Source organism: Madurella fahalii (assembly GCF_045866475.1).
Source record: "Madurella fahalii IFM 68171 DNA, scaffold_1, whole genome shotgun sequence".
NCBI lineage: Eukaryota > Fungi > Ascomycota > Sordariomycetes > Sordariales > Madurella > Madurella fahalii.
In genome coordinates this window covers 8516581-8530877 of record NW_027263971.1, presented here as the reverse complement: position 1 = coordinate 8530877, position 14297 = coordinate 8516581, and the positions used below count along the sequence as shown (strand labels likewise).

Sequence of the window (14297 nt, the reverse complement as noted above, 5' to 3'; positions counted from 1 at the left end):
TCAGTACTATATTCCCGTATCACCCTGTCCCACAGTAACTACGTCCAGTAGTCGCTTTCGATGCTCATCCGTTTCATAGTAGTGCAATTTCACGCCCAAAGCTTCCAAGGTTTCCACGGCAGCCATTCTGCAAGCAAGGGCACCCGATGGTGGCCTCAGATACGGGGTTCTTCTTTTCAATTTTCCTCTTTTTCTTTTCTTATTTCCTTCTAACCATAGGTGCCCCTTTGAAGCCCTCTGGCTGCACTGTAATTAGCAAAGCAACAACGTTTCTCAACATTCAGACGCGCGTTTCGTTTTTAGTCACAGGGCCGCTATCCGATAGTCTAGACTGGATCCTTTGCAGTCTCCAGACTGCAACGGGCTCAACCGCTCCTCCAATCAAGTGGCACAGTAACCCCGTCTCCTCTTTCTCCCTTCCACGCATCATGGCTCATCCTTGCTTCGCAAGACATTATGCCGTGGGCGTAGTGGACCTCAAGGACTGGGAGGACCACGACCTGACGCCTAGTCTTCAAATATACTAGTACCAACCCTGGTAAACAATCCTGTTGATCTCCCATAACGGAAAGAGAGAGCAGGGACGGAACGTCTAGGATGCTCTTTTCGAATGCGTGATCAGACAAACTAAGAGTCACTCGTTCCCCCCATAACCGCTGCGTCGGCCGGCATTTCCGTATATCATTTGACCAAGGAGAAAACCATACAACGGATCCCGGCCAACTATCCCTACTCGCCGATTGGTCGCTCTAGCGAAATCCATCACGCCTGCCGAAGCTTTTTCTAGCCTTCGTATCCAGGTTGCCGAGCTGTTCGTTACCCTATACGACAAACAAGAAACGGCTAGGTGCAGGCGTATTTGGCCGAGCACGCGGCCCGAGACGTCGGTGAAGGACGAGTCTCCTGAGCTGGACCCTTTCCCGCTCCTCATGCAAAAGACGCAGTGTCCTCGGCGCATTGAGGATGAAATGCCGCTATACGAGGAAAGGGCGTTCAAGTACAGTCGGCCGGCCGTGATGAATGACCATTTCGATAGGGAGCACGCAAAACAGCTGAGGAGTGCGAAACGCATGTTATGCGACCACCCCAAGTACAGGGAAGAGGCACTAGAGTTCAAGCATTGAACCATTTTAAGAAATATGTGGAGAGGGCACAGCGTTAGGTTACGGGTCTGAATGTATTCAGTGTACATTATTATCAATCTGATATCCCAGCCCTGGTACTAGTCATCGAGATCCCGCTCGCCATTCTCGCCATCCGGAGGGCTAGATCCTTTACCAGGCAGTCTATAGCACGCTATAACCCGTCAGATAAAACCTAGCATTACCTAATTAATTAATAAGTCTATATCAAACTACATCACACATGCAAGCCCTTTAAGTTCTTCGTTTCTTGCTGCATGTCCCAAGTTTGGGTTCTTTCGACCGTCTACTGAAGGTACGCTATCCTTTCCCCCGGAGCTCACTCGCTGGATCTGCTACAGCAGACGCATTCGAAGGACAAGCCCCCGTGGCCCCAGCTTCATCTTTATCAGTCATCCTCACAACGCCTTCCCGGTCTATCTTGGCGGATTCTATAGAGGCTTTGCGTCTCCGCTTGTTTTGGGAAGTAACAGGCATCTGCCAGTAATATGTGGCCGCATCCCGCAACTCCCGTTAAGCTGTTCTCGGACCAAGGCTGTAGAATGCAGACGACCATTCAAGTTGCCAGGAACATTCGGAGAGATCAACCAGCACGCTGTCCTTCCAGTTGTCCCGCAACCGCGTAGGCGCGAAGTTGAAGCCCGCACGCCATAGAAAGTCTATTTAAGATTGCACAGCGGCAAGATCGTTACCGTTTTCGGGGATGTATACGTAGACGATTGCGAAGTATTCCTGGTCTGGGAGTATCCTGCGTTGAACCTCTTGTATAGTCAGGATCGGCGGAGCTAGGGTCACTCAGTCTAAATTCATAAGATACCGGCTGCTGATCTTCAACCACCCAAAGCATTTTCTGAAGCGCGGAATGGAAGACACCACGAGCGAGTCTGGGCCAGCTTTTACTGGTGGTTTCTGACGGCCATTGTCAGAAAAGGCGTACAGGTTGGTAAGGGCGTCTCGGGTGCTCGGGTGAGCCAGGATGCAGATTGGGCTTGGTTCGGTGGTTCACTCAACTGCAGCTGTAATCATCCGAAGTATGGCGGCATTTTGGCATTCTCATTGAAATGTATTGGAGCCTGGGGGGGGGGGCTCAAATTCCAAAAACTAGGTAGACTAACAGTAAGTGTGTGTGTCAAACCGCACCGACTGACCATCCGAAGGCCTCTCAGGCCCAGAAGGAAATTAGGCCACCAACCCCCGCTAACAGACGCACTCAGCACGACGGCATTGACCCCGGCCTGTTTTCGGCTCTAGTTGTCTTATGAGCTCTCCTTGCATACTAACCGGGCGATGCTGGAACCCAGCTGAGGTCTTGAGCCATGCTGTGTAACCACGCAAGTTACAACACAGGCTTCCCCGGCTTACGTGGCCTAATTACCTAGCCGGTTGGGCCGCGATTGTAGCCTTAACAACTCTACGGTCGATCCTGACCGGCGGAAAAAGGCCAATGCCGACTTTGAATGACTGCCCTAACTGAGCCATACTTATTGACAAGCTGCAAACACGTACCGGCAGTTAAATTCTATTCGAGCTTACGAACAATGGACGACCTCGAAGAAGCCATTCGTATCGCTATGCAGGCGGTTGATGCGCTTCCGGCCGGACACCCAAATAAGGCGGTGTTGTTGCACACCCTTGGAGTTCAGGTCGGCGATCGATATGCAAGGACCGGAGAGATTGCGTATCTGGACGAAGCTACTCGAATCGCACGGGAGGCAGTCGATGCGGCTTCAGACGACTTTCCCGAACGGTCGGGGCTGTTATATAATCTTGGGGTTCGACTCGGCGATCGGTACTTGAAGCTGAGGGATGTTGCAAACCTTCAAGAAGCTATCGAAGTCACCAGAAAAGCGGTCAGGACAACCACAAGCACTCATCCGTACCGAGCACGGCGGTTGAATGGCCTTGCGATGCTCCTCGGCGACTGGTACTCCGAGAAAGGAGTTACGGCCGATCTCGAAGAAGCAATTCAACTCACAAGAGAAGCAATCGACTTGGCTCCGAGCGAATCTCGACCTCTATATCTCAACAACCTCGGAGTACGACTGAGCGATCGATACTTGAAGACCAAAGCGATAGCCGACATTGAGGAAGCGGTCCAGCTTATCAGACGGGCAATTGACACAGCCCCGGTAGACCATCCAGAACGAGCGAGGTGGCTTACCAGTCTTGGAAATCGGCTTGCCATTCGATACTCAAGTACGGAGAAGATTACCGACCTCGACGATGCCATAGAGGTAACAAGAGAAGCCACCCGGAGAAGTCCACACGACCAAGAGATAGCAGGAAGGCTGCACGCACTTGGAAATCACCTTGCCAAAAGGTACTCGAAGACAAGAGAGATGGTCGACATCGAAGAGGCTATTCAGTGTGCGAGACAGGCGCTCAGTAAGACGCCGGTTGGCCACCCAGATAGGGCAACGTTGATACAGAGCCTTGCAATGCACCTCAGCGATCGATTCTCGGAAACTAGAAACCCTTCGGACCTTGAAGAAGCCATTCAAGCCACAAGGGATGCAGTCAACACGATCCAAGACGATCATCACGAGGATCGCGCCTCGTTACTACAGAGCCTTGGGACCCTGCTCGGCGATCAATACTCAAGAACCAGAGAAGTGGCGGACCTCAGCGAAGCCATTCGATATACGACTCAGGCAGTTGAATCAACACCAGAAGGTCATCCGGACCTAGCGATGCGGCTCAACAACCTCGGAGTTCAATTTGGCAATATGTTTTCAGAGACGGGAGAGATTGCCGACCTTGAAAAAGCCATTCAGGCGGCCAGAGATTCTCTTGCTGTAACTCCCGGCGACCACCCAGACCGAGCACGGCGTCTGAATAACCTCGGAAATCGGCTCAGCTATAGGTATTCAAGAACAGGGGCGATTGCCAACCTTGACGAAGCTATTCAGCTTGCAAGGGAGGCAGTCAAATCAACATCAGACGACCATCCAGACGTAGCAGGACGGTTAAATAACCTCGCGAACCATCTCGGAAGAAGGTACTTGCGGACGCAAGCGATGGCGGATTTGGAGGAAGCTATTCATTTCGCCGTGCAAGCAGAACATGCAACCCCAGACAGTCACACAAATAAGGCGGCATTGCTGAACAACCTCGCGGTTCTTCTCGGCGATCGATATGCAAGGACACAAGCTATAGCCGACCTTGAAGACTCCATTCGAGCCGAGAGGCAAGCACTCGATAAGACTCCAGACGACCGTCTCAACAGAGCCACTTATTTAAACAACCTTGGGAATAAACTTGGTTCTCGGTTTTACAGGACACTGGTCATAGCCGACCTCGATGAAGCTATTAAACTCCTCAGAGAGGCAGTCGATATAACACCAGGGGGTCACCCAGACATGGCCATGTACTTGAATAGCCTCGGGATTCGACTCGGGGATCGACATTTGGTGACACAAGTGCCAGACGACCTGGACGAAGCCATCGAGGTTGTGAGGCGGGCAGTCGGTGCCACGCCGGCCGAGCATCCAGACTTGGCATCCCGGTGGAACAATCTCGGGGACTTGCTTGTCAACCGATACTCAGGCACAAAAGCGATACGCGATGCAGAGGAAGCCATCGCCAGCTATCAGTCCGCTCTATATCAGGAAAGCGCCCCTACCATGCATCGTATCCGAGCCGGCGCAGCCGTCCTCCGAAACTCTGCAGACTGGCAGAAAGCCCATGAGGCTTCGAGCCTCGCGGTGGGTCTTATTCCCAGGCTAACAGCACGGTCGCTCAGGAATTCCGATAGACAGCATGCGCTCAGCCAGGTAGTCGGCCTAGCTTCAAACGCGGCGGCTGCGGCGCTACGAGTGGGTAAGGGGCCGGCTGTCGCACTGCATCTCCTCGAGCAAGGCCGCGGTGTGCTCGCGGCGTCCTTGGAGGAGTTGCGTGCCGATCTTCAGGAGCTACGGGAGGCGCACGCCGGGCTAGCCGAGCGCTTTAGTCGTCTCCGGGACGAGCTGGCGCAGCCAGCCCCCGTCATCCCTCCTTTTCTAGACAAAACCAGCGTGGCCAAGGAATTGGATGAGCTCATCGTTGAGATTCGCAAGAAGAGAGGATTTGAGCGCTTCTTACTACCGCCAAGCACATCAGAAATGCAAGCCGCTGCACAGCACGGCCCAATCGTTGTCATCAACGTGAGCGAGTACCGCTGCGACGCCCTGCTGGTCGAGCAGCATCAAGTACGGGCCTTGGCCCTGGCAAGCCTGTCTAGCGGGGATATCCGTGAGAAAGCAGAATCCGGCAACCTCGGGAACCTTCGCATCCTCGAGTGGCTATGGGATAGCGTTGCCTGCCCTGTTTTGGAGGCTCTGGGGATCACCGGACCTCCTGCGGACGGTAAGTGGCCTCATGTATGGTGGGTCCCCACCGGACTCCTTACTAGATTTCCCCTCCATGCGGCAGGGCGTCACAGAAAGCGCTCTTCCGAAACCGTTCTCGACCGGGTCATGTCATCCTACAGCCCTACCCTCAAGACCATCATACACTGCCGTCGATATCCCATTCGCCCGTCTACCTCAGCTCGAGCACTGCTCGTCGCTATGGAGCATACTCCAGGAAACAGTGTCAAGCTTCATTTCGCGACCAAAGAGGTGGAGATGCTCTCACACCTCTTCCGATCAAAAGCACTTAGCCCCCTCGAACCTGGACGACGTAAGCAAGACATCGTGTCACATCTCCCGGGCTGTAGGATATTTCACTTTGCCGGGCATGGCCACACGGATGACTTCGATCCGTCAAACAGCCATCTGTGCCTGGAAGATGAAGACGACCCGCTACGAGTGGCCGATCTACTAGACATGAACCTTCGAGAATACCCGTCATTTCTCGCGTATCTCTCGGCCTGTGGAACGGGACGGATCAAGGGCGAGAAATTTGTCGACGAGAGCATTCACCTCATCAGCGCGTTCCAGTTGGCGGGATTTCGTCACGTCATCGGCACGCTGTGGAACGTCAACGACAGCCTCTGTGTGGACATGGCCAAACTCGCGTACAAAGAAATGGTGGGCGGGGCCATGACGGATGAATCGGTATGTCTAGGGCTTCACAAGGCCAGCCGGGAGCTGCGAGAACGTTGGTTGGATGGGTTCGCAACGGCCAGGCGAGGGGCTAAGTCGGCGACGGAGTACCGAGAAGATAGCCGAAGTGTAAACCAGAGCGATGACGACGAAAGGGACGACAGACAGCCTGTCCTGCGCAGTGTGCCGACAGAGTCACCTCCGTGGGTTCCTTATGTTCATTATGGCATATGAGGGCTTTCCAGGAAGACAAACATGAACCATGTTTATATTACACGTAGCAATAGATTGTGAACTCAAAATCCCCACTTCTCAACTGCTCTTGAGATACGTACGAATGCGAAAATTCAGTGCGGCCCAATCCTGCGATGCGAAGTCTGGACATGGTCCCCTGCCTCCAGGCATCTGATGCGGTCGGGCCGGTTCACCGATCTCTCCTAGCTCCAATAACGCAAATGAAGTCAGCTGGGTGGTAAGGAAGATCTTGAAGATATCATCACACTGGTGTATTTCCCGGCATACCAGCTGATCCGGGACAATCATCGTTATTTCCTGCCTTAACTCCCCAGTAGTTCCAGTTGGAAAATCCTTCTCGTGTTGGTTGCTAGATCTCGGCGGAATAACTTCGTGGTTTCCTTGGAGGAGATCCCGTATCTCCCAACGGGAACCCATGTTGAAGAAGTAAAAATAAAGATCACGCCCTCCTGGGCGTTCCTTGTTCCGTATTACCAACTCCAGCTCGTCGCCATCCTCCACTTCCACCAAACACCCCGGGTGTGAACATCCTGGATGGAAGGCGCCCCACTGTAAACATCCGGGGTGGATTATGTTCCCAGCTGAGCCCACGAGGTGGACGCTGAACGACTGTCTAAAGGGGTGCGCGGGGTCAGCCAGCGAGCTGTTGGTCAATTTTTCGACCTGTTTGAATTTTGCCAGGTGCTCCAGAATATCCAACACGTGGCCGGCGTTGGCTTCGAGGTTGTAGGGGGAAGGCGGTAAATCCTGGATCATCTGGCCCGACTCGTCTCGGATCTCATAACTACCTTCGGCGAGGACGATGAGTCGGAATGAGAACGACATTCCAGGTCTGCGATCATCCTCGTAATGGATGTCAAGTGACGGTCGTTCCCGCACGGCTGTCTCCAACACGTCATGGCGCGATAGGCGGGCGTCAAGCAAGATGGGTAATCTACGCAGAGCTAGACGAGTGCATGCCCTTGCCGTCATTCCCGACCGCACGGGTGTCCTTCCCAACGCCTTCAAGTCTGACGTGAGAGGCCCGACATGTGTGGCTTCGAAATAAACTGCGTCCGGCTCTGGTCGGGGTCCACGTTCTTTATGACCAAGAGGACACAAAGCGAACTTGTCCCCTTCATGTACGCCGTGCGCCTCCCCCGCTTCTAGTTGAAGGCTTCGGTCTTTCTTCGTAATGACGGGGATCAAGGCTACATCGTCATCGGGGGTGACGTCTTCAAAGAAATATAGGTCCCCGTTGCCGTAAAGCATGGGCCTCTGGGGGATCTTTTTCTCTCGGAACCTGGCACATAGGTGAGCGTAGATGTGCTGCAACTTCCCCCCCACGCCCCCCCGGTTGACGAAAGTCCTGGCCAAGAGATAAGACAAGGCTCCGTGCCACTGCCCGGCTCCGTCAACAATTTCCCTGGCAATCTCGGTCGGCCCACATGCTGTTAGGACGGTGTACCCATGTGGGTGGATCAGCCAGTTCGGATGCATGGAGGCGTCGCGGACTGCCGGATGGGCGTCTTCACTTTCGGCGTTGAGGCTCAGTCCAAGTATGGGGGAATGTGCCGTGTCCACCGCGGGATCGTATGGAAGGAAACGGATGGAAGGATCCGCATTGTCCCGCACAACGCTCCCAGAAGCACAGCAGTCGAGGACGAGTGCCACCCTCAAGCCCTTGTCAACCATCCGCTTTAGCGCGTATGCCAACTCAGAACCCCGAAGATATTCTATCTCTGTCTGATCATGGCTTGCAAGGACAACCAGCGCTAATTCGCCTGTGGAACTCTTCGCGAAGCGGTTGATTGGTTCAATCGCCGTGCCGTGTCCCGTAAAATGGATGTAGACAAAGCTTCCGGGCGAGGCTCGCAGAGATATATTCTCGAGGCTAGACATCACATTGCTGTGGGTAGGTAGGTCTTCCACTTCATCTGGATGGGAAGCATCAGGATCCGATAAGCTCGCTGTAAGTGTTTGGATATTGACGCTCGGTGATAACTTGGCCAAGTGTTCTTTGATCTCTCGTACGTCCTCTATACACCCCCTCAGGGGTTTCCACTCCTTTCGTCGTCCCTTTGGCGTAAAACAGAGGCCGATCAAAAGTGCATAACGCCCCACGGCAGAGCTCTGTTCCGCCGACATCGGACCAATGCCTCGGAGCCTGTCGCCTGCCCTGGACGATGGGGCCGAGAGGATTCGTAGCTTGGAAGAACCCGTAGGCTAGCCGCTTGCCGTCGTCAGGATATGCTAAGACCGCGATGTGCTCTTAGTGCCTGAGAAGAATGCAATCACCACCGCTTTATCAATCGTGGCGGTTTGTTTTGCGCATCGGGCAGCAATCGCCGGGCGCTGGCTAAGCCCCTTCAACAAAAGGAACATGTGGATTTGCATATTAATTCGTAGGCAACCATTGTCTGGCGCTAGTCAGCCTTACCTAATCATACGCGGCAGTTCACTCAGGACAGTTAATTATGTTGTGTAATCTGATACGCATTGGAGCCTTGCGACAAGCGCTACGTGGTGATAGCACCCACTGACGCAAATCGCTCAGTGCCTATTCCGCCGCTTCCAAATCGCTCTCGCCCACTTTTTTTCCGTCGTTCGCAGGTTTCCCATTTTCGAAGCAAAGGGTATATTGCCCGTCACCAAGCACATTCTCGATGCGATATGGCCCATTCCGTGCCCCGTCGACAAGGAGGTACACTGGGTCGTTTCGCCGGAATTTACTCTTCTGGACAGCGTATTAACGGACGAACTTGTGTTTAGCGCGCGGACAACAAACCGTCGTGGATACAACCCTTCCTTTACCCCCGTCCTCCAGGACGGTGAAGTCGGGACTCTCGCGTCTAATCGCGGCTCGTCAGTCCTAGACCTAAAATCTGGCATTACGGTACATGCCCGTCGGGGCTACTCATTTCTTGGCGCAACACCAAGATAGAGGCAGTGTCTTGTTGTATGTGTGTGCGTGTGTGTGTGTGTGTGTGGGCGAGGCGATGTGATGGGAGGAAGCGGACAAGTAGGAAAAGGCGGCTTCCACTAGTGGGGGATTTCCACTCGTGGAACAAGATGAAATAGGGAAGCGGAAAGCAGAAAAGGGAGGCTTCTGCCTAGGGTAGACAGGGAGTGCTTTGTGTCGGGTCGCTGTAATTAGTTATAAGCTACGAATAAGAGGCTGACATCTGTACGTGGTGACCCGCTTTGTTGCAAGTGCAGTTTCTCCCATGCGACCGTGCTGCCCTTTGTGCATGTCTGGCACGCACAGCCTCTCGCAGCTTGAATATGCCCAATAACGACTTTGGTCGCACCGGTTTCGCTTGAATGGGATTCTTGGGCACCAGCGCCACAAGTTTGCTCCATCTACACGAGAAGCACATTAAACCCCTGCTCACGGTCATGACGGGTTGTTTCCGGACTTAAGGACACCGCGACTCCAATTCAATATTCATGGATCTTCTCAATTCCTTCTTTTCCGGATGGACACTCTGGTGGCGGCAATTACAGTCCCCGCCAAAATGCGAGCCAGAAATGGCGCCAACATCGCCGGAACCCAATCCAGTGACGAAGAAGAGTACGGATAGTTGTACCGTCAGGTCCAGTTCCGAAATGACTAACGGGAAAGCTCTAGTTGAGGAGTATAGGGATGGCTATCCCCGATTCTGCGCCTTGATAGCCGCAAATGCCGATTTCTTCGCCTGTAGACGGTTTCTCAGGCTCCGCTCCAGGCTTCTATTGCTAAAGCAGGACAAAATATCTCTACTTGAGCAGCAGCTGGACACCATTGATCAGAATGAATCCTTGCCTCTCTTCCTCGGAACGAGCCGCTGCGACAGAAACACGACTCGCAGCTCTCTCCTCTCGGAGATTTCGTCGCAATTAGACGGGTATGGTACGTACTTCGACTATTAGTACTTGTAAAATACAATGCCAGCCGCTTAACAAGAGATAGACGCCTTCGTGGAAAGGACGCGCAGGATACTCAGCCTAAGTAATGCCGCGCCGAGAGACGTATCGAGTTTGCGGAGCTGGGTGGAAGCAAGCGGATGCATAAGCAGAGACGAGACCAAGTTCTTGGAACACGAAGGGGAATTAGCAAGCCTGGCATCTCCCAACGACAGCACCCTAAAACGTCTTGAAGACTGGGTGGAAGACTTTTTTATTCATCACTACAAAACATTCCGAGCGGTAAGATGCCATACGGTCAGGCAAACCGATTAGCTAACGGAGGCATAGATACCTAAACATGACGTGTCTACTGATCCGAATGTCTACATCTATTCCGGCTCGCTTATCAAGCGTACGGCTAGGGCCATCGTGCTGTTTCTGATAACGTTTCTTCTGCTCACGCCGGTCGTCATCTGTATCTTCGTGGACAACATCTGGGCTCGAATATTTGTTATAATAGTGTCTACAGTACTCTACCTCTTAATCGTATCTCGATTGACCAATGCGAGAACGATAGAGTTGGTTGTAGCTGGGGCAACGTAGGTACCTTTCCGCATTTCGTCCCGTGACTCTGGATGCGCTAACTTCAGAACGCAGTTTTGCGACCATTCTTACTGTCTTCATATCGGGTGTTAAAGGCGACTCTAGCTAGAGTCGCAGGAACTGGAGGAGCTCTCAGGAAGAATACACCTGACAGATTTGACACCAAGTCCTAAGGAAAAGAGTATGATTAGCGCCTTGACGCGCCGGTTGTCCAGATTGCCATGTAACAAAGAGATGAGTAACGTACATACATAGCGAGCTGGCCACTTTTCCATGACCGTACAACACGAAACGTCAATTGCATCCCTATAACAATAAAAATCAATTGACACTACTTTGAACTATGTAACGTATATTATCAGCGAAAGTCCTATACCACCGAAAGTCCTACCAATCCTACTAAACGCGTCTTCTACTTTTTGTCCTACTTTCCATCGTAACGTAATAACGGATGTTATCAGCAAGTGGGCTATATCAGCGAGTGGGCTATATCAGCGAGTGGGCTATATCAGCGAGTGGGCTATATCAGCGAGTGGGCTATATCAGCGAGTGGGCTACTTTCCAACGCGACGCGCTACTTCTATACTAAATACCAATTTTCTCACTAACCTAATATACCTCCTACGTTAAAGGAAAGTAGGGTAATCTTGGCTCTTGAAGCTCTTTAAAACAACAAAAATCTAAGCCTACGAGATGCAGCTAAAATCTATAATGTTAGCTGTACAACTCTTATGCGGCGACGTAATATGAGGATCAAGGATCCAAGGGTAGTAGGACCAGAGTGTCTGGGTACGAGCAGTATACGCGTAAAGTAGGAGCAGAGTACTCGTTGGGGTAGGGTGGTAGTCTTATTGAACTCTGTCTTTCTCCTAAGCCCTATCTTCCACCCTCCTCTTTATACCCTGCGATGACAGTACCCGGACTCACTTACCCCGCTCGCTATCCCGTCTTCCTCCTTACTTATACGGTTCTTCGATACTCCTCTAACGCGATATCTACGCCTTTCTAGCTTAGCGTTATTGTTGCTTTTTGGAACCCCGCCAGCGCTGCAGTTTCGGGGCTTCTAGCCTGTGCTAACGCCGACCCTACCCAACCAGTTCTCACATTTTACTAGACTTCCCTACCCCATCTACCAATTACACTTATAACTATACTATTAGTAGTACTAAGCATAATAACAAGGAGCTATTATATCTTATGATATCTAAGAGGTATATCTGCCTACCTATATACAACTATTCTCAGTAGCCCAATATCTACTATTCACTAGAGTATCTACCCTAGTATAGAGGATAGGCTGCCCTAGAGCGGGAATACACTCGAGAGGCAGAGTATATTCGTCAGACTCACGCACACTCTATAAACCTTAAGCACGCACTTCAGACAGTTTGGCACTAACAACGTTATAATAAGTAGAGAGTGAAGAGAGTAGGAAACAAGGGAAGATTGGCTTGTATTTAGCTTGATAACTCCTAGGTAGAATAGTATCGACAAGGAGAGCGAGTCTGCTAGCCAGAGCAGTATATAGACTTGCAAAGGAAGTTTAAGTTAGGGAAAACAGTTCCTAGAGGGCCAAGTCCCTCTTGTTAGAGAGACATAGTTGCTAGGATGAAACCCTGGAGGTTGGAACTTACTGTAGGCCTATTTTTCTTTCGCACTATAAATAGGGCCGCCTTGGCCATTGCTCCTTAGACAGAGGAATCAATTCAATACTCTTTTCTATACCTGTTGCAAGCTCAATTGACGAGCTTTCTTTGTGTACAACGTGATCTCCCTCTGACTAGAGGGAGCTCTATCTGCATATATTGTTTTGACCTTGTTTAGACTGTAGGGACCCAATTTGTAGTGGTGTCACCTGGTCTGTCTTATCTATCTTATTTGTCTGGCATTTGGCTGTCTCTGCCCTCCCCCTTCACCGATTGTGGGCAATTTTAATAGATACTTAAGTGCCCAGAAGCAAGCTATACCCTCTTCCTCAACAACAATTCTCACATCACCAACTTTTCTACTACTTGCTTGTCACCCGCGCGCGTTAGCGTATCAAAAGAGGAGCTTAAATTATAATAGGAACCTCTCAATAAAGACTAGGAAGACCAGCCGATTGATTCTGGATGATGTTACGATATTGGGTAGATAAGAACCCTATAGGAAACTCTCTTACGCCGGGGACTTCTGATCCGTAAGGATCAGTTTCTCTGTAACAATAGGAGCCTGTTCGTAAAGATATCGCCCGCTAGTCAAGATCTTTTCGGTACTGGGACATCGTGATCCATCTCCCTCAACGTGTTTCAGGACAACCCCTTTACACATTGGTGGGACGGTGCCAAATCCGGTTAGATATCCGTTAAACTAATGAGTGGACACAGTCGATCTAATGGGATCGCCAAAACAAGACCCTATCTGCTTTGCATCACTTTAAGGCCCAGACGCTGAGTGCCCGGCCAGCTTAGTGCATACCCGATGCAGGCGCAGCAAAACGCAAGCACCCAGTCTTTGCCAACGTCCGTCTGAAGCCAGAGTCCGGACTACCACCTTTTCTAATCAAGCTCATTATATTTTCGTAAAATGACCCCGTATGGCCTACCCACAACGGCAGCAGAGTTAAAAGTCCCGCCTCGAACGTGCATCCTGATGGCTACGAAATCCTTGTCCCGTATGATAGGTACTCCGGAAAATCCCAGTGAAACCACAGCTATCAACTCATGGTGGGAAGCAGGGATAGGGGCTATGCAAACCTGCTTGGGGGTCGCCTTGGTATCCCAGTATGTTCCACTCGGTACGCTCGAGATCCATTCCCCGGCTTATCTTCATCTCGTACGTCTCGCCACCGGGAGCTCCGACATTGGTGCCCAACTCCGCAGGGTACCTGATGATGGTGAGTTACTGCTGCGCCTTGGTCTCAGGCGTGCTATATGCTATGGGTGTCACGTTCTGGAACAGCCTGTCCAGGCGCAGAAACGCCTCGTCGAACTGCTTAGCCTTGGCATCACTCTACGCAAGCGGCAGCGCGATGCAGGTCGCAAATCATTGGTCCCTGGGAGATATATCGTGCATCCTTTAAGCCTGCGCTGTACCCAGTGCCCATCCTAATGCACATCACGGGTTAGCTGTTAGGGGCGACTACGTGATCGCCCCTGTGGAGCCATCCCGTAATTGTGGCCCAGATTTTCGAAGCTCCTGACCGGAAGAAGAGCTTCAGGATTGCTGTATCCGGTAAATTTCCGTCTAGGCGCTCGGAGGGTTGAGGGTATGTATCACGGGACAGAGGGTACGAACAGCGATACTTCCTACTAGGCTGAAAGTCCGGTAACTCCTCCACAGACATCCTGGCATCCTGCCGATCCCTGAAGATGTGAATGTTAGTAAACCCTGAGGCGCAGATATATGGCTAAACGGAGTGAAGGAC

At 51.8% G+C, this 14297-nt stretch overlaps 1 protein-coding gene across 1 annotated transcript; it reads left to right on the top strand.

Annotated features, from left to right (window-relative positions):
* Window positions 1–2680: 2680 nt before the first annotated feature.
* Window positions 2681–6400, top strand: MFIFM68171_02315 (uncharacterized protein; the record flags this gene model as incomplete). The annotated part of the gene is made up of 1 exon (XM_071057737.1): window positions 2681–6400. One exon carries the CDS (start codon window positions 2681–2683, stop codon window positions 6398–6400), a length of 3720 nt encoding a protein of 1239 aa, XP_070913838.1.
* Window positions 6401–14297: the final 7897 nt, after the last annotated feature.